This window comes from Somniosus microcephalus, chromosome 10, assembly GCF_052327205.1.
Source record: "Somniosus microcephalus isolate GS21.2 chromosome 10, FLI_Smic_1.0, whole genome shotgun sequence".
Taxonomy (NCBI): domain Eukaryota; kingdom Metazoa; phylum Chordata; class Chondrichthyes; order Squaliformes; family Somniosidae; genus Somniosus; species Somniosus microcephalus.
In genome coordinates this window covers 233,045,219-233,066,271 of record NC_140996.1, presented here as the reverse complement: position 1 = coordinate 233,066,271, position 21,053 = coordinate 233,045,219, and the positions used below count along the sequence as shown (strand labels likewise).

Below are 21,053 nucleotides of genomic sequence, written 5' to 3'. Positions count from 1 at the left end.
CGCACTGTCGGAGGGGCAGTACTGAGGGAGTGCCGCACTGTCGGAGGGGCAGTACTGAGGGAGTGCTGCACTGTCGGAGGGGCCGTCTTTCGGATGAGACGTTAAACCGAGGCCCTGTCTGCTCTCAGGTGGACGTAAATTATCCCATGGCACTATTTTGAAGAAGAGCAGGGGAGTTCTCCCCGGTGTCCTGCCCAATATTTATCCCTCAATCAACATCTCTTTATTTAAAAAAAAAAAAAAAAAATTATCTGGCCATTATCACATTGCTGTTTGTGGGAGCTTGCTGTGAGCAAATTGACTGCCGCTTTTCCTATATTACAACAGTGACTACACTTCAAAAAGTACCTCTACTTTTGAACTGTAAAGCACTTTGGAATGTCCTGAGGTCATGAAAGGCCCTATAGAAATGCAAGACTTTTTTTTCCCCTTCATGGTGGAAGGAGGTTCGATCCCATTGGAACGTCTGCACCAGAAACCCCTCAATCGCCAGGGGATGAATCATCTTCTGTCCCTCAAACTTGAAACTTCCTGAAATTCTCTCTACTCTGGATATGCAAACTCTTCAGGACTCTCATTCAGTAAGATTCACAAGATACACAAACTGCGGCTGTCCTGCCATTGAACTTTATCCAACTTGCATATCTGCCAAAAACCAGATGTGCTCATTTTCTCTCTCTCTCTCTCTTTCTCAGGTATCAGAAGCATGTGCATACTTACAGGATCTTACCCGATGAAGATGATTTTCTGGCAGTACAGGTAAGAGAAAGCAAACAGACTGGTATGTCTGATTTACAGCTGCTTTTGTGGTGATTTTATGCTGTTGTGCAGTGCCGTGTTGTCCAGTACGTGAGTCACGAGCCACATCTGGGTAATTCGGAATCCAGATGTGGCTAATTGCATTTCTGATTTGTAGCTCATCCAAAACTCTGCTGCCCGTGTCCTAACTTGCACCCAGTCCCATTCGCCCATCATCCCTGTGCTCGCTGACCTGCATTGGCCCCCGGTTAAGCAATGCCTGGATTTTAAAATTGTCATCCTTGTTTTCAAATCCTGTAATCTCCTCCAGCCCCACAAACTCTCCGAGATCTCTGCGCTCCTCCAATTCTGCCCTCTTGAGCGTCCCCGATTTTAATCGCCCCACCATTGCCGGCCGTCCCTTTAGTTGCCGAGGCCCTAAGCTCTCGAATTCCCTCCCTAAACCCCCCTCCACCTCTCTCTCCTCCTATAAGACACTCCTTAAAACCTCCCTCTTTGACCAAGCTTTTGGTCACCTGCCCTGATATCTCCTTGTGTGGCTCGGTGCCAGATTATGTTTGATAATCGCTCCTGTGAAGCGCCCTGGGACGTTTTACTACGTTAAAGGCGCTGTTTAAATGCAAGTTGTTGGAAATAGAAAATGAATAATGGACACTTTTGAGCATGTGATCTCAGTACTCATTTGCACAGCATAGGCATGTGAACTTTAATATTTGTGCGTTGGTTGGTAAAACAAAAAGCAGAGTGCCAGATTTTTTTGATCGTTTTACTTCCTTGGTTACAGAATGGTGGGAGAAGTTTAAGTAAATATACATGTGCTAAGTATATTTACCTGGATTGTGTGCGATGCATTTTCTACTATAATTAGCACATGTGGGTAAAACCGTGTTGCTCACCAGCGTGTTCAATTGGAATAACCACGCATGCGCGAACATGTAAATTGCCACTTAAAGGGGCCACGCACCCAAAAAAAATTCACTGGGCTAGTGCCAATCGCGAATGAAACTTGAGTTTCGGGCAGCCAGTGGCAACCCCACATTAAAACGTGTTGGATTCGCTAAGGCTATCCGCAGGGGGAAAACCCAGTCTGAAGAAAAACAGCGGATCTTCTCCGCACTGTGACATCAGCAATTCCAGCAAGTTTCCTCTGGTGTTGACACCAGGTGCGTGAGGTTCGTGTGTCGGGAGCCGGCGGCACCAGCTTGGGGTGAAACCCATCTCAAAGGAACGATAGTTGCAAACAAGTTGTGCGCCCCGCCCCGCCCAAAACATCTCCAAGTGCCATTTGTTCTGAGAATCTTCAACGTTTTTGCAATCTTGTACCAGTGGTTCGACAGGGAGATGAACACAAGTCACTGGCAGAAAAACCAGGGTGGAGATGAGAATTATTTTTTACGCAGTGAATTGTTGTGACCTGGAATGTGCTGCCTGAAGCAGATTCAATAGTAACGTAAAAGAGAATGGGATATATACTTGAAGGGGAGACATTTACAGGGCTCCCGGGAAAGAGCAGGGGAGTGGGACTAATTGGCTAGCTCTTTCAAAGAGCGTGCACAGGCACGAGGGGCCGAATGGCCGCCTCCTGTACTGTAAGATTCACTGGGATATCAGCAAACGTAGAGATGTATCTGTGAAATGTTTTGGGGTGACGGAAGAAGTATCCAGAATTTTCAATTTTGTCCTTCCAAACTTGGACAGAAAGCAAAAAAATATATATACAGATGCTGGAAACTCTCAACAGGTCAGGCAGGATCTGTGGACTAGGGGGCATTGTCTCAGAATAAGGGGTCGGCCATTTAGGACTGAGATGAGAAGTTTCTTCACTCAGAGGGTGGTGACTCTTTGGAATTCTCTACGCCAGAGGGCTGTGGAGGCTTTGTCGCTGAGTATAATCAAGACAGAGATCGATAGATTTTTTGATACTAAGAGAATCGAGGGATATGGGGATGGTGCAGGAAAGTGGAGTTGAGGCCGAAGAGCAGCCATGATCTTACTGAATGACGGAGCAGGCTCGAGGGGCCGTATGACCTAATCCTGCTCCTAATTCTTGTGTTCTGTGTGCCCGCCCCCTTCCAAGCACAAAGGCAGGAACATCAGAACAGGAGTGGGCCATTCGGCCTCTCGAGCCTATTCTGCCAATCACTCGGGCCATAGCTGATCTGTACCTTAGCTCCATTTACCAGCTGTTCCTCCATATCCCTTGATATCCTTTACCCAACAAAAAAACTATTAATCTCGGTGTTGAGCATTTCAATTGACCATCAGCATCCAAAGCCTTTTGGGGGAGAGAGTTCCAGATTACCCCTTTGGAGGAATAAGGGGAAAGCTTTTGCGAAGAGTCATCGCAGGCGTAATGGAGCAAATGGCCTCCTCCTGTCTTGTAAATCTCGCAGATTCTGTGATCTTGTACAGTTCTGATTGGGTGAATGGCTTCTGGCGAGCCCGCTGGGCCAAGTTGCTGCAGGGTACAGTGTAAGCCAGTTCGCTAATGCCTTGATATCCTTACCTATCAAATTTCTGTGGACCTCGGTCACAACAATTTCAATGACCCAGAATCCAAAAGCTTTTTGCGGGTAGGGAGTTCCAGATTTCCACTACCCTTTGTGTGGAAATTGTGCTTCCCAGTTTGACTGCTGAATGATGATTATTCCCCCTCATTCAGGAGCGACCAAGGCCACAGATATCCGCACCAGTGATGAAACTACATATCAGTAATACTTGGGAGCAAAAGAGGGCCTAAAGGTGTTGGGGAGACGGGGTGGGGCTGAACTATACACATCACACACAAATATTGTGGCTACAAGAGCAGGTCAGAGGCTGGGTATTCTGTGGCGAGTGACTCACCACCTGACTCAGCAAAGCCTTTCCACCATCTACAAGGCACAAGTCAGGAGTGTGATGGAATACTCTCCACTTGCCTGGATGAGTGCAGCTCCAACAACACTCAAGAAGCTCGACACCATCCAGGACAAAGCAGCCCGCTTGATTGGCACCCCATCCACCACCTTAAACATTCACTCCCTCCACCACCGGCGCACCGTGGCTGCAGTGTGTACCAGCTACAAGATGCACTGCAGCAACTCGCCAAGGCTTCTTCGACAGCACCTCCCAAACCCGCGACCTCTTCCATCTAGAAGGACAAGGGCAGCAGCAATGTTCTCCCTAAAATGTGTTTTGGGCTGCGCGGGCCATTCAAAATTCCATGCATGCGTGGTTTTTCTGTTTAAAAGCTTGCGTCACCGGCTGCTCGGAACCCCTGGAACGCTGCGTGGCCGCGCAGCTTAAAGGGAACGTTGGGCAGCAGATTTATGGGAACAAATCCTGGAACTCCCTCCCTAACGGCACGGTTGGGAGCACCTTCACCACAAGGACTGCAGTGGTTCAAGAAGGTGGATCACCACCACCTTCTCAAGGGGCAATTGGGGATGGGCAATAAACGGTGGCCTTGCCAGCGATGCTCACATCCTTTGAATTAATTAAAAAAATTTTTTTATTATAAAAGGCTCGGCTTTTTCCACTTTGGTTTTGAAATGCCAAAAGCTACCTGTAATAGGGTGGCTAGTCATGAATGACAGGCCCCTCCCCTGTCTCTCATTGTTTTGGCCAGGGCCCCGAGCAATACCATTTGTTGTTGCTTCAGAGCAGGAGGCTCCTGTTTACTGAAGCTGCTGTTCATACAGGATATCCTAGTTGAAGCTCCAACTGTATTTTTCCAATGGGTTCCAGTTGAAAGGACAATACTAGACACAGACATAGCTGTGAGCCTTCCCCCAGAATTGTCACATCTCTCTTGGATTGTATTTTATTTTGTTTGTAATTTTTCTTCTAATGGCGAATTATCAACTGATGCCATCTCCACAGTCGCTGCACGTGCTGTGAATATTGGCGGCTGTGATGGATAAAATGCCCGGCCTTTTTTCCTTGTCTATTATCTTGATCAGTCTTGCCACAAAGCAGGTGGACGCCACCACCTGTAAGTTACCTTCCTTGTCTCTCTCACCATCCTGACTTGGAAATGTATCGGTCGTTCCTTCCTTGTCGCTGGGTCAAAATCCTGGAACTCCCTCCCCAACAGCACCGTGGGAGCACCTTCACCACACGGACTGCAGCGGTTCAAGAAGGCGGCTCACCACCACCTTCTCGAGGGCAATTAGGATTGGGCAATAAATGCCAGCCCTGGCAGCGACACCCACCAACGTTCCCCCTAATTTTGTTTTGGGTGTGCGGCCCCTTTAGAAGGCTGCGCGGCTTATTTGCAGCTTTGCGTATGCGCAAAATGTAACATTGGAAAAACTGCGGGACCGGCAGAGAGCTGTGCGGCAGCGCAGCTTAGAGGAAACGTTGACTCCCACATCCCATGAATGAATGATTTAAAAAAGTGGACAGATGACTTAGAATTTTGCATATTCTCCCTTTCTGAATTCACAAAGAATAAGGTAACTTGCAAGTTGCCCAGCATTGACCCCCTCTTCTCTCTTTCCCCCCCCCCCCCCACCAAAATAGCAGCAAGAACCCCTGCCCCTCTTGCGCGCTCTCCCGCTGTCAAACTGATCCGAACGTTTCAGCTTGGGTGGCCTTTACACTGCTCAGAGAGTTAGCACTTCCCTCCCAAAAGTATAACTGTGCTGTTGGGTGACGACCTCTCCAGTTACATACATCAGCTCCTCAACTTGATCTCAGCCAGGCTGTGCAGTGTTCGAATTAGGTCAAGATCAATGGTGAGAGTGAAAATTTCATACTGTGTCCACTTCAACAACAACAACAACAACTTGCATAGCGCCTTTAACATAGTAAAACATCCCAAGGTGCTTCACAGCAGCGTTATCAAACAAAACTTGACACCGAGCCACGTGAGAAATCAGGACAGGCAACCTAAAGCTTGGTCAAAGAGGTAGGTTTTAAGGAGCATCTTAAAGGAGGAGAGAGAGGCGGAGAGGTTTAGGGAGGGAATTCCAGAGCTTAGGGCCCAGGCAGCTGAAGGCACGGCCGCCAATGGTGGAGCGATTAAAACCAGGGATGGTCAAGAGGCCAGAATTAGAAGAGTGCAGAGATCTGAGTTGTTGGGGCTGGAGGGATTTGAAAACAAGGATGAGAATTTTGAAGTTGAGGGGCTGCTTAATCGGGAGCCAATGTAGGTCAACGCGCACAGGGGGTGATGGGTGAATGGGACTTTTTTTTCCTTCATTGATGGGATGTGGACGTGGCCAGCATTTATTGCCCATCCCTAATTGTCCTCGCGAAGGCGATAGTGAGCCGCTGCCTTGAATACAACCGAGTGGTTTGCTCAGCCATTTCAGAGGGCAGTTAAGAGTCAACCACATTGCTGTGGGTCTGGAGTCACACGTGGGCCAGACCGGGTAAGGACGGAGATTTCCTTCCCTAAAGGACATTAGTGAACCAGATGGGTTTTTACGACAATCCGATCGTTTCATGGTCACCATTACTGACCTAGCTTTTTATTCCAGATTTATTTAATTAACTGAATTTAAATTCCCTAGCTGCCGTGGTGGGATTTGAACTCACGTCCTCAGATCATTAGTCCAGGCCTCTGGATTACTAGTCTAGTAACAGTGCAAATATTGTTGGCTCTCGTAACCACTATGCTACCACACACCGACTTGGCTGTACAATGGAAATGTTGTCCTTCTGAAGTTGTGTTGTGTTGGTAGAGAATATTTTGAGTAGTTTAACACTGGGGTGAAATACTGGTGGTGGGAGCAATTTGAAGCTGGTAATTCAGCATATCACACAAGAAACGTATTGTAGGACATCAGTTTGTGTTTTCCCCCCCTATAAATTATTGGTACAAAAATGTAAAGGATGCTAGGATAATAAAGCAGGACTTTTAGAGCATGTACTGGGACACAGGACCTGGGCATGACCATTTTGTACCCAGTGCAAGTATTGTTGGCTCATTTTGAACTTCCATCATTGGCGTCATCATAGACCAAAAGTTGGACTGGACCAGACCAGTCGTCATATCGCAGGCAGCTAAAAGAGCAGGGCTGAGGCTGGGTACTCTGACGAGTGGCTCATCCCCCATATCCCTGAAACCTCTCCTCCATCCAGAAGGCGGACGTCGAGGGTGGAATGGTGGAGAGGTTTTGTGAGTGAGCAATAAAGTGGCAGATGGAGTATAATGTGGGGAAATGTGAGGTTATTCACTTTGGTAGGAAGGATAGAAAAACAGAATATTTTTAAAATGGTGAGTAACTATTAAATGTTGGTGTTCAGAGAGATTTAGGTTTCCTCGTACAGGAAACAAGAGTTGGTATGCAGGTACAGCATGCAATTAGGAAGGCAAATAACATGTTGGCCTTTATTGCAAGGGAGTTGGAGTATAAGAGTAAGGAAGTCTTGCTAGAATTGTACAGGGCCTTGGTGAGACCACACCTGGAGTACTGGGCACAGTTTTGGTCGTCTTATCTAAGGAAGGATATATTTGCCTTGGAGGCGGTGCAGCAAAGGTTCACTGGATTGATTCCTGGGATGAGAAGGTTGTCTTATGAGGAGAGATTGAGTAGAATGGGCCTTTACTCTCTGGAGTTTAGAAGAATGAGAGGTGATCTCATTGAAACATAAGATTCTGAGGGGGATTGACAGGGTAGATGCTGAGGTTGTTTCTCCTGGCTGGAGAGTCTAGAACCAGGGGTCACAGTCTCAGGATAAGGGGTCGGCCATTTAAGACTGAGATGAGAAATTTCTTCACTCAGGGTTGTGAATCTTTAGAATTCTCTACCCCAAAGGGCAGTGGATGCTGAGTCGTTGAGTACATTTGAGTATATTCAAGGCTGAGATAGGTAGATCTTTGGACTCTTGGGGAATCAAGGGATACGGGGATAGGGCAGGAAAGTGGAGTTGAGGTGGAAGATCAGCCATGATCTTATAGAATGGCGGAGCAGGCTCGAGGGACTGAATGACCACCTCCTGTTCCTAAGAGCAACAATGTCGTAGTATCACCTCCAAATCGCACATCACCCTGACTTGGATATATATCACTGTGTCTTCATTATTCCTCGAATTCCCAACCTGACATCATTGTGGATACACCATCACAGCTAGAGATGCATTTAAAGGAAGGCTAGATAAACACAGGAGGGAGAAAGGAATAGAAGTATATGTTGATGGGGTGAGATGAAGAGGGGTGGGAGGAGGCGCGTGTGGAACATAAAAACCGGCATGGATCAGATGGGCCGAATGGCCTGTTTCTGTGCTATAAATTCTATGTAACCACAAGGACCACAGCACATCAAGAAGCCCCACCATGACCACCTCGGTACCTAATTGGGCAATAAATGTGACTCTGCCAGCAACTCCCACATCCCAAGAACATGGATTAATCAAAACTTGCAGCACAGAAGGAAGGCCATTTGGCCCATCATGCCTGTGCCGGCAGATATTTAAAAAATTGGGACACTCTGCAATGGCCAGATTCAGCTGTGCAGGATACCTCTGTCTGTACCTTGTGACACTTAGTAATATAGGAAAAATACTACAATATCTAGCCCGTGTTTTAGTAATGTTTTTACCTAATACTTATTTTTGAGAAACCGAGGTGAAGGACCAAGCGAGGAAGGATGATTACTTGGCAAGGTACTGGGGATGGTCAGTGCCCTTGCAATTGTAGCCCAGCATCTCTCAGCTTTTGGGAATGGAGAGGAGAGGGAATGTGCCATCTGGCAGAATAAGCAATGTGTTGGTTTGGAGGGAAGTAGGAATTTGGGGGATGGTGATCATCTTGTGCTTTCCATTAAAACAGACTTCTCAAGGCGTGCAGGTGAGGCGTTTCAAAACACTGAATGAGCTCATCACATCCTACCTCCAGCCGAACCAGGGTCTGGTCAGCACCCTGCTCTATCCTGTAGAGAGGGAGGACAAGAAGGAGACCGCAGAGGACAAGGACTACTCTGGTAACTATATTTTGTTGGAGGGGTGTGGATTATTGAGAGTCCTGACTGGTTTCCTCAGCTCAGTGGGTGCTGATGTTTTGAGACTGATATCCATTTGTAACCCCCTATCCAATATTCTTCAGCTGTTCAGTATCTCACTCGCAGTCCAAGTAGAGGATCCTCTACATTTATATAACGCCATACTGCATGTCTCAAATGTCTGAGCTCCATGTACAGTGGGTAACTTTGACTAAGAGCCCAGCCCTCTAGTTTCTCCTCCATCCAGCCCCCCACGGTGTCTCCAAGGGCATCTCATCCTCGAGACTCATCTCCTGCCCCCTGACCCCATTCTCAACAAACTGCTGAATTCCCAACTTCCTTTCCTGGACCCTCTGCTAACTGATCTACATAGTTCCCTTTCCTCAGGCTCTGTCCCCCCTCCCTTTCAAAACCGCTGTCATCGTCCTTCCTCACCGTCTCCACCCCTCTGTCCTCTCTAACTGCTGCCCTTAGTCAGCACACTGATGACTTGGAGCCTTGAATCTGCCTTTTCTCATTCAGACGTTGACCAACCTGCTATACATTTCCAATATTTTCTGTTAACTTGGATTTCCAACATTGGGAAGTTGCTCGTTGGTATTTCAATAAAACTGTTAATGAGTTGGTGCATTTGAACTGCTCCGATTCTCAGACAGTTTAATTTTTTCGGAATTTCCATTCCTGTGAGGAATCCTGCACTTTTTCTCATCTACGACTGCCTAGTCGTAGCCAGAGAATCACCTGCAATGGCTTCTCTTTCCGCTCTTGCACCATTACCTCTGGAGGTAATCCCCCCAAGGATCTATCCTTGGCCACCTCCTATTCCTCATCAACATGCTGCCCCTCTGCGACATCATCGAAAACGCATATTGGGTTCCACGTGTGCGCTGACAATACACAACTCTACCTCACCACCACTTCTCTCGACCCCTCCGCTGTCTCTGATTCGTCGCACTGCTTGTCCGACATCCAGCACTGGGTGAGCAGACATTTTCTCCAGTTAATTATTGGGACGACCGAAGCCACCGTATTCGGGCCCTGCCACAAATTCCGTTTCCTACCGACTGACTTCAACCCTCTCCTTGGTCACTGTCTGACACCGAACCAGACCATTCATAACCTTAGCTTTCTATTTGACCGTGAAATGAGCTTCCAACCACAGATCTGCTCCGTCACCAAGACCACCTACTTCCATCTCTGTAACATGGGCGTACTCCGCCCATTTATCAGCTCACCTGCTGCTGAAACCCTTATCCGTGCCTTTATTTTCTCTAGACTTGACTATTCCATTGCGCTCCTGACCAGCCTCTCATCTTTCACCCTCCATAAACTTGAATTCATCCAAAACTTTGCCCATATCCTAACTCGCACCAGCTCCTGTTCACCCATCACCCCTGAGCTCACTGACCTCCATTGGCTCCCATCCAGCAACGCACGATTTAAAAATTCTTATCCTTGTTTTCAAATCCCTCCATGACCTCACCCCTCCCTATCTCTGTAGCCCTACAACCCTCCAAGATCTCTGCGCGCCTCCAATTCTGGCCTCTTGCGCGCCCCTGATTTTAATCGCTCCACTATTGGTGGCCATGCCTTCAGCTGCCTAGGCCCTAAGCTCTGGAGTACCCTCCCTAAACCTCTCCGCCTCTCTACCTCTTTCCTTTTTAAGGCGGTCATTACAACATAACTCTTTGACCAAGTTTTTGGTCTTAATTTCTCTGTATCTGGCTCGGTGTCAAATTTTGATAATGCTCCTGTGAAGTGCCTTGGGACATTTTACTATGTTAAAGGTGCTATATAAATGCAAGTTTTTCTTTGGGGAACGTTGGGTTGTTTGAGGAATGAACCTTTGATGGGCCGAATGGCCTTTTCTCACCATTGACTTATGACCCTGTTGCCAGTTGGGGATGCAGCAAAATCTGTCTTCATTCACGACCTGTGACATCCTTCTGCTTTGTTGCGTTATTGGCTTGGGGCATTTGTACATTTTTACGTTCTTCACGTTTTTTTTCTTTTTGTAGATGGCGAAGATGACAAACCGCCACTGCCCCCTCGCTCTGCCTCCACCAGCTTCAGTGGCAGTGCTGGCACTTGCCTTTCCCCAGTGGCACAAGATGGGGCAACAGACAGGTAAATGCAGCAAAATGCACAGTCATTGGGGGCATTGCATGAGTGTAACAATGCCTGGGGAGGGGAGTGGGTTTATACACTGGATGTGGATGGATTGTACAATACGTCATATACCATGGGAACAAGGCTTAGAAACGTAGAAAAATAGGAGCAGGAGTCGGCCATTCGGTCCTTCAAGCCTGCACTGCCATTCAATATGATGGCTGATTATCTTAATACCATATTCCAGCTCTTTCCCCATACCCCTTGACGTCTTTTGTGTCTAAAAATCTATCTATCTGCTTCTTAAATATATTCAGTAACTTGGCCTCCACAGCCTTCTGTGGTAGAAAATTCCACAGGTTCACCACCCTGTGAGTGAAGAAATTTCTCCTCCTCTCAGTCCTAAATGTCCTACCCCATATCCTGAGACTGTGACCCCTCGTTCTAGACGCCCCAGCCAGGGGAAACATCCTCCCTGCATCCAGTCTGTCTAGCCGGATGCAGGAGGATGTTTTCCCCTGGCTGAGGCGTCTAGAACGAGGGGTCACAGTCTCAGATATGGGGTAGGACATTTAGACTGAGAGGAGGAGACCAATTTCTTCACTCCACAGCTGTCTGGTGAACCTTTGCTGCACTCCCACCTATGGCAAGTATATCCTTAGGTAAGGAGACCAAAACTGCAGACAGTACTCCAGGTGTGGTCTCACCAAGGCCCTGTACAACTGTAGTAAGACATCCTTGCTCCTGTACTCAAATCCTCTTGCAATGAAGGCCAACATACCATTTGCCTTCCTAACTGCTTGCTGCACCTGCGTGTTTGCTTTCAGTGACTGGTGTACAAGGACACCCAGGTCCCTTTGTACATCCTCAAATGGTTTATGTATTAAGATTGTATTACTGTCTTAAACTTGCAGGTATGTGGTGTTACGTAGAATTTACAGCACAGACAGGCCATTCGGCCCAACTGGTCCATGCTGGTGTTTATGCTCCACACGAGCCTGCTCCACCCCTCTTCTAACTCTATCAACAGAACCTTCTGTTCCTTTCTCCCTCATGTGTTTATCTAGCTTTCCCCAAAATTCAGAGACTTTGTGCCATCACAGTGCAGCCTGTATTCGGGAAGACCGGCTGCATGTTCTAAAGTTAAAGGGGAAGAGCAGCACAGTGAGCTCGATCTGCTGCCCCGGGCTGTGTAACTCTCGGCCTTTCTAACTCTCTTTCCTACTTTAAGACACTCCTTAAAACATACCTCTTCGGCAAAGCTTTTGGCCATCTGCCCTAATATCTCCTTATGTGGCTCACTGTCAAATTTTCTTTGATAATCGCTCCTGTGAAGCGCATTGGGACATTTTACTACGGCCCTTGAGCCTGTTCTGCCTTTCAATTAAATCGAGGCTAATCTGTACCTCACTTCATTTAAGAGGACACCTCAATGTGGGAGTGCTGCATTGTCAAAGATGCTCATTTTCGGATGAGACGTTCAGGGTTCCCATCCCTCATCACTATCCAGTAACGCCTGGAAGTGGTGTGAACAAGATCGGGCTCAGCTGTGTTGCCCTCATGGTGGAATAGTTTGCTGATGCTCGGTGTCTTGGTTCAAATGAAGAATGGACACTCGGGCCAAGGTGCAGATGGAAAATGATTCCAGAATGAAGCATAACCTTGCGGAGAAGCGGTGAGGTGGTGGTGTGGGGGGGCGGCTGGGGGTCGAAGAAAAGGAGAAATGACTATAACCTGCTAATCTCAGGAAACCTCTTTCAAGCTGAACTACAAATAGCTGAAGCACTTCTTCTTTCGTATGTAGTAGCAAATCAAATGTCAATATCTAAGTCAGATATCCAGGCCAAAGCTTCCAGTGTAACAGTGTGGATATCTTGTAGGCTGCCTGTGAATTTCCTCTGAGGGCAGTGCTCAATGATGTGCTCCAGGGTCTGACCAGGAGCTCCACAGTCACATGATGGGGATGCTTTAATCTTCCATCTATGGAAAAGGTGGCAGCATCTACCGTGACCAGTTCTGAGGCAATTGATGGTTGTCCACTGTTTGAGAGGAAGCTTTAATACTTCAGGTTGTACTGTGGGGTCTTCTATACGGAATCCATTCCATATGTCACAGTTCTTCCGAGCATTTCACCATCGGTCATCAAGGCTAAGGGGAGATCGCTGAAGGGCTTCGGCAACAGTCCAAAATGGCCTTCTAGATTTGGGACGGGTTGGTGGTAGGTTGTTCAAATCGGCCTGGATCGGCATGTCTTTGCTGGTCTAAGAAGAAGCAGCAGTTGTATTATCTGGAGACTGCATATTCGCAGCGTAGGTGTGGGGGCGATGTTTGCAAGCACGGACAACCAAGGTGTTGGTGTCGATAAAAGCTTACCGGTGATAATTCTCATAGTCGCGTTCAGCTGGACATCAACGGATTTGACATGCGGACTCAATAGCCACGCCGGAGAGCAGTACTCCGCTGTAGAGTACACCAGGGTGAGTGCTGCCATATGGAGGGTTTGAGCGTCTGCTCCCCATGTGGATCCGGCCAGTTTCTGGATCAAGTTGACCCTACTCTCTAGTTTCTTCCCACGGTTCTGGAGATGTTGTCTATATGATGGGGTGCGATGAAGTGTGACTCCTAAATAGGAGGGTTTTTGACATGGCTTACCTCTGCGCCGCAAAAGGAGACTTTCAAAGCTTGGTTTGCTTGATGGGTGTTGAGGTGGAATGTCGAGGCGACAGTCTTTGAAGCGCTAGAAACAAATGCCACAAAATATTACAACTAGTTGTTAGTGAGCACTGTGGTGGGGTGTGAAACCACACGTTCACCATCAGGGAAGTGTCACATTCACCTCTCGTGCATAGAAGCTGTGTGTCTTTCCCCCTGTGCAATCTTCTCTTTCCCCTTCTTGAAGGTGTTAACTTATTCCCACACCTTCCCCAACTGACCATTCAACAACAACGTGCATTTATATCGCGCCTTTAACGTAAAAAAAATCCCAAGGCGTTTCAAAGTAAATTACTTTCTACAGCTTCATTGTAAAAGGGTCTAAGCACGGTAAATTTCCAAGTGTGTAGAATGAGAAGTAACTTACCAAACAGTTGGGGGAGGTTAGGACTGTCGTCAGTATAGTAATGCTGGTTGAGATTTGGGTTAGGATCTGGTCGTGCAGTGGTTATGTTGCTGGACTATAAATCTAGAGACCTGGACCAGTAATCCCGAGGACGCGAGCGTTCAAATGCCACCAGGGCAGTTTGAAAATTAGAGTTCAGTTGAAATAAATCTGAAAATAAAAAGCTGGCATCAGTAAAAGTGACCATGAAGCTTTCGGATTGTCTTAAAAAACCAGCTGGTTTATGAATGTCCTTTCGGGAAGGGAACCTGCCGTCCTTACCCGGCTTGGCCGACACATGACTCCAGCTGACTCTTAACTGCCCTCAGAAGTGACCCAGCAAGACACAGTTGTATCAAACCGCTACTGCACTTCACGAACCTAACACTAGCACCTTCTCAGTGCAGCTAGGGAGGGACAATACATTCTGGCCTTGCCAGCGTCACCCACATATCGGAATGATTAAAAGAAAAAAATTTGGAGCGTGCTCCCACTATTTAAGAAAGGAGGGAGAGGGAAAACAGGAAACTACAGACCAGTTAGCCTGACATCGGTAGTAGGGAAAATGCGAGAATCTTCCAAAATTCGATGGAATCTGGAACAGTACCCATGGATTGGAGAGTAGCTAATGTTACCCCACTGTTCAAAAAGGGTGGTAGAGAGAAAATGGGGAATTACAGACCGGTAAGCCTGACATCGGTAGTGGGGAAAATGCTAGAGTCCATTATAAAAGATGTAATAGCAGAGCACTTGGAAAACAGTGACAGGATCGGACAAAGTCAACATGGATTTACAAAAGGTAAATCGTGCTTGACTAATCTACTGGAATTTTTTGAGGATGTAACTGGTAAAATAGATAAGGGAGAACCAGTGGATGTGGTGTATTTGGACTTTCAGAAGGCTTTCGATAAGGTCCCACGTAAGAGATTAGCGTGTAAAATTAAGGCACATGGGATTGGGGGCAAGGTATTGACTTGGATAGAAAACTGGTTGGCAGACAGAAAGCAAAGAGTTGGAATAAACGGCTCTTTTTCCGAGTGGCAGGCAGTGACTAGTGGGGTACCGCAGGGATCGGTCTTTGGACCCCAGCTATTCACAATATATATTAATGATCTAGACGAGGGAACTAGATGTAATATCTCCAAGTTTGCAGACGACACAAAGCTGGGTGGGCGTGTGTGCTGTGAGGAGGATGCCGAGAAACTCCAGGATGATTTGGACAGGTTGGGTGATTGGGCAGAAGCATGGCAGATGCAATAGAACGTGGATAAATGCGAGGTTATCCACTTTGGTGTCAAAAACAGGAAGGCAGATTATTATCTGAATGGCAATAGATTGGGAGACGGGGAAGTGCAACAAGACCTGGGTGTCCTTGTGCACCAGTCGCTGAAGGTAAGCATGCAGGTGCAGCAGGCAGTTAAGAAGGCAAATGGTATGTTGGCCTTCGTAGCGAGAGGGTTTGAGTACAGGAACAAGGATGTCTTGCTGCAGTTGTATAGGGCCTTGGTGAGGCCACACCTTGAGTATTGTGTGCAGTTTTGTTCGCCTTATCTGAGGAAGGATGTTCTTGCCATGGAAGGGGTGCAGCGAAGAAGGCAGAAACAGGGTACTGAATTTGGATGATCAGCCATGATCTCATTGAATGGCGGAGCAGGCTCGAGGGGCCGAATGGCCTACTCCTCCTATCTTCTATGTTTCTATGTAATCTATTACAGTATTAAGGACGTGTTAACAGGGCACTTAGAAAATAATAATAGGATTGGACAAAGTCAACACAGATTTGTGGAAGGGAAATCGTGTTTGACGAATCTGTTAAGACTTTTTTGAGGATGTAACTAGCAGAATGGATGAGGGGAACCCGTGGATGTGGTGTATTCGGATTTTCAGAAGGCATTCAATAAGGTGCCACACACCGGTTATTAAACAAAATTAGGGCTCATGGGATTGGGGGTAATATACGAGCATGGATTGAGGTTTGGTTAATGGACAGAAAACAGAGATTAGGAATAAACGGATCATTTTCGGGTTGGCAGGCTGTAACTAGTGGGGTACTGCAAGGATCAGTGCTTGGGCCTCAGCTATTCACAATCTACATCAATGATTTGGATGAGGGGACCAAATGTAATATATCCAAGTTTGCTGATGATACAAAGCTGGGTGGGAATGTAAGTTGTGAGGAGGATGCAAGGAGGCTTTAAGGGGATATAGACAGACTAAGTGAGTGGGCAAGAACATGGCAAATGGAATATAATGTGGAGAAATGTGAAATTATCCACTTTGGTAGGAAAAATAGAAAAGCGGAGTATTTTTTAAATGGTGAGAGATTGGGAAATGTTGGTGTTCAGAGGGACCTGGGTGTCCTTGTACACGAATCACTGAAAGTTAACATGCAGGTACAGCAAGCAATTAGGAAAGCAAATGGTATGTTGGCCTTCATTACAAGAGGATTTGAGTATAAGAGTAAAGACGTCTTACTGCAATTATATAGGGCCCTGGTGAGACCACACCTGGCGTATTGTGTACAGTTTTGGTCTCCTTACCTAAGGAGGGATAGACTTGCCATAGAGGGAGTGCAACGAAGGTTCACCAGACTGATTCCTGGGATGGGGGGATTGTCCTATGAGGAGAGATTGAGTAGACTAGGCCTATATTCTCTAGAGTTTAGAAGAATGAGAGGTTATCTCATTGAAACATACAAAATTCTTACAGGGCTTGACAGGGTAGATGCAGGGAGGATGTTTCCCCTGGCTGGGGAGTCTAGAACCAGGGTTCACAGTCTCAGGATAAGGGGTCGGCCATTTAGGACTGAGATGAGAAATTTCTTCAACTGAGGGTGGTGAATCTTTGGAATTCTCTACCCCAGAGGGCTGTGGAGGCTCAGTCGTTGAGTATATTCAAGACAGAGATCGATAGATTTTTGGATATTAAGGGAATCAAGGGATATGGGGATAATGCAGGAAAGTGGAGTTGAGGTAGAAGATCAGCCATGATCTTATTGAATGGCGGAGCAGGCTCGAAGGGCCAAATGGGCTACTGCTGCTCCTAGTTCTCATGAGGGAGGTTTTAAGGAGCATCTTAAAGGAGGGAAAAGGTAGAGAGACGGAGAGGTTTAGGGAATTCCAGAGCTGAGGGTCCAGGCAGCTGAAGGCACGGACGCCAATGGTGGGACGCTGAAAATCGGGGATGCGCAAGTGGCCAGAATTGGAGGAGCGTCGAGCTTGAGGTGGTTACAGAGATGAGGAGGGGCGAGGCCTTGGAGGGTTTTGAAAACTAGGATGCGAATTTTAAAATTGCGCTGTTGCTGGACTCTGAGCCAATGTAGGTCAGCGAGCACAGGGATGATGGGAGATCAGGACTTGGTTCGAGTTAGGACACTGGCAGCAGAGTTTTGGATGAGTTTAAGTTTATGTAGGGTGGAAGATGGAAGGCCGGCCAGGAGAGTGTTGCAATAGTCGAGTCTCAAGGTAACAGACATGGATGAGGGTTTCAACAGCAGATGAGGTGAGGCGGGGCAGAGTCGGGCAATGCTATGGAGGTGGAAGTAGACGATACTGAAACCCTGGTGGACTGTGCAACTGACCTGGAAGGTGCTGCCTGTACAGAGTGGTGCCTGCAACTTTCCCCCATAACGTGGCTCAGATGATGGACAAACCATTTGAGTATTGCTCTTGCAGTTCTTATGTCCGATCCCCTTGATTGGACCCGGCCTTGTAATTTACTGAAGAGTGCCCATTTTTTTCCTGTGTAATAGCAGCTGTTGAACCGCCAGTCAGATGTTTGTGGTTTCTCTGAGCACTGTAATCAAAGTACCAGAGATCTGTTTTCCCTTCACAATCTGCTGTTTGACTTAAATGTTTACCAACTTTCAGCAGCAGTGGTGTGGGAGGGAAGGGAGTAGAAAAAAGAAATGGAATAATCCCCCATCTGGAACTGGTACCATGCCTCCCCTTACGTTCCTCCACCACCGCCCCCCCCAACACCCTATCCTGGAATCCCAAACTGAATCAATGAGGAATGACTAATAGCTATCACCAGTGCAGAGCTGACCAGGCAGTTCATGGAATTAATCACTGACTCGTACTGGGATCTTTGTTGAATAGTCCACCCTTTCCTCCTGCCCTCCCGAAACTTGCCCAAGTGACCGTTCTTCAATGTGTTTGACCATGAGGGGGCATCATAGCCAGGTCCAATCCTGTCATCGCTCGATCGGCACTGTACATTGTCACACCTGATTGATTGGCTTATAGTATGCACACACGGCAGTCTCCGTCCTGGGTCAAGCCTTGTCCTTTCTGTGAATGCTTCTCGTTGTCCCCACCCCAACTTTTTAATTTGCTGAAGCTCGCTGCCTGGCTTCACGAATGAAAGACGAGCACTTGGATGTGGTGCCCAGGTTGAGTGGGCATCTTTCGGCGAGGACGCGTGGGTGGTCCAGTCCTGATGCACGTGCTGCCGTCTTGATGAACTATAAATGGAAAGAGCCATTGACGAAGCTCAGGGTTTAATGAAGCTGGCTGACTTTGGTGTTGGAGTGTTATTATTTTGAGTCAGCATATTTGCATATCCTGTGTGTTCTACCTGGATACGGAATTTTCCTGCAATAGTAACTAAAGTCCATTGGAATTCTGAGCTTGGATTGGATATGTAATCACCTGGAGCAGCCTGCATGCTCAGATGTCATCTTTACTAGGTGCCCTATTGAAATGGAAGTCAAGGGGAGTCGGGATGCACTGCAGCAACTCGCCAAGTCTTGTTCGACAGTACCTCCCAAACCCGCGACCTCTACCACAGAGGACAAGGGCAGCAGGCGCATGGGAACACCACCACCTCCAAGTTCCCCTCCAAGTCACACACCATCCTGACTTGGAAGTATATCGGCCATTCCTTCATCGTCGCTGGGTCAAAATCCTGGAACTCCCGCACTGTGGGAGCACCTTCACCACACGGACTGCAGCGGTTCAAGAAGGCGGCTCACTACCACCTTCTCAAGGGGCAATTAGGGATGGGCAATAACCTTGCCAGCAATCCTCACATCTCATGAACGATTTTTTAAAATGTAGTTCGATCGTAAATTACTTTTCGGTTGCCCGCGTCCTCGTTATGTTGACATCAAGACTCAGTATTTTACCAACTCATCTTTGCCAGGATCTTCAGTCTCCCTTGTTCACTTCCTTCTACAGTCTGTAGGATTTAACACCCATGGTTGCTATCAGACAATCGGTGCTTCCTGATTTGCCTTGCTATTTTCAGTCTTGTTGGTGTCCTACACTGTGGTCCTTGTCCCTCCACCTAGCTTTCTCACCTGATCCTTCCAACCTCCAGCCTAAAAATAAATAGCTCTCTTTTGTGAATCTGTTTTTGTGTTTGCTTGCTCAACTTTTATAGGTTCCTCCATAGAAAGAAAGAACTTGTGCAGCGCTTTTAATGACCTCAGGATGCCCCTACCGCTTAACAGCCAATCAAGTACTTTTTAAATGTAGTCACTGTTGTAATGCAGCCAATTTGCACACAGCAAGGTCCCACAAACAGCAATGCGATATGACCAGATAATCTGTATTTAGTGATGTTGGTTGAGGGATAAATATTGGCCCCAGGACACCGGGGATAACTCCCATGCTCTTTTCGAAATAGTGCCGTGGGATTTTTTATGCCCACCTGAGAGGGCAGACAGGGCTTTGGTTTGACGTCTCATCCAAAAGACGGCACCTCCGACTGTTGCAGTGCTCCCTCAGTACTGCACTGAGGTGTCAGCCTAGATTATGGCATACATTGTTCCCCATTGGAGCAGGCACACAGGAAGCAACTCTGCCAGGAGGTGCACAAGGGAGGAGGGGAATCATAGAATGATGCAGCACAGAATGAGGCCATTCAGGCCATTGTGCCTGAGCCGGCCCTTTGGTGGGACTATCCAATTAGTCCCACTCCCCTGCTCTTTCCCCATTTGTTACTCGCTGTACTTTATTCCTCTTCCCGTTTTGTGAAGCTGCTGGGCAGCTCTCCCGACAGATGGGGACGAGATTGGAAGCACACCACGTAGCGAATAGTGGAAGCAAACTGTATCCTACAACTCCGTGACTGAGTGAATTGCGTGTCAGTGTGCAGCCTCTGCCTGCCCCTCTCCCCTCTTTCACAACTTGACCTGTAAAAAGGGCACGGGGAAAGCACAGGAACATGGGACTGAGTTGTTGACTCTTACAGGGAGCTGGTACAGGCTTGATGGGCTGAACAGCATTCTTCTGAGCTTTACAAATTCTGCTTGGATTACAGACTGTCTCTGTCTTACAATAGCTGTTCATATTGTTGTCACTCAGCAAAGGTGGCCTTGGAACTCCAACCATGTTATCATTTCCCATTCTTGGAATTGAGGGCAAATTATTGAGCTGGTTAGTGAAGTGGCTGAGTGGCAAGAGACGGAGAGTCGGGATAATGGGCAGGTCATCTAATTGGCAGGATGTGACTAGCGGTGTCATAAGAACATAAAAATTAGGAGCTGGAGTCGGCCATTTGGCCCTTCGAGCCTGCTCCGCCATTCAACAAGATCATGCCTGATCTTCTACCTCGACTCCACCTTCCCGCACTGTCCCCATATCCCTTAATTCCCTTATTTCTCAAAAATTTATCGACCTCTGTCTTGAATATACTCAACAACTGAGCCTCCACAGCCCTCTGGCCGACCCCTTATTCTGAGACTGACCCCGTGTTCTAGATTCTCCAGCCAGGGGGAACATTTTCCCAGCATTAACCCTGTCAAGCCCCTTAAGAATTTTATATGTTTCAATTAGATCACCTCTCATTCTTCTTAACTCTAGGGAATGCAGGCCTAGTCTACTCAATCTCTCCTCATAGGACAATCCCCCCATCCCAGGAACCAGTCTGGTGAACCTTCGTTGCCCTCCCTCTAAGGCAAGTCTGTCTTTCCTTAAGTAGGGAGACCAGAACTGTACACAATACTCCAGGTGTGGCCTCACCAATGCCCTGTATAATTTAGTAAGACTTCTTTACTCTTATACTCTAATCCCTTTGTAACAAAGCTAAGATACCATTTGCTTTCCTAATTGTTTGCTGAGTGTTAAGCCCAGTCCGTTCCAGAGCGATGGGCAGTGCAGCACACTGTCTGTTCACCCCTCTGATCAGAGCTCGATTTTGGGGGGGTGTCTGGG

At 47.3% G+C, this 21,053-nt stretch overlaps 1 protein-coding gene across 1 annotated transcript in view; it reads left to right on the top strand.

Annotated features, from left to right (window-relative positions):
- inppl1a (inositol polyphosphate phosphatase-like 1a) overlaps window positions 1-21,053 on the top strand; it is a 200,707-nt gene that overhangs the window by 91,338 nt on the left and 88,316 nt on the right. Inside the window, exons 2-4 of the mRNA XM_085998320.1 lie at window positions 696-759; window positions 8,519-8,669; window positions 10,706-10,814. Coding sequence (XP_085854446.1) covers window positions 696-759; window positions 8,519-8,669; window positions 10,706-10,814 — 324 coding nt within the window. The remainder of the gene's footprint in view (window positions 1-695; window positions 760-8,518; window positions 8,670-10,705; window positions 10,815-21,053) is intronic.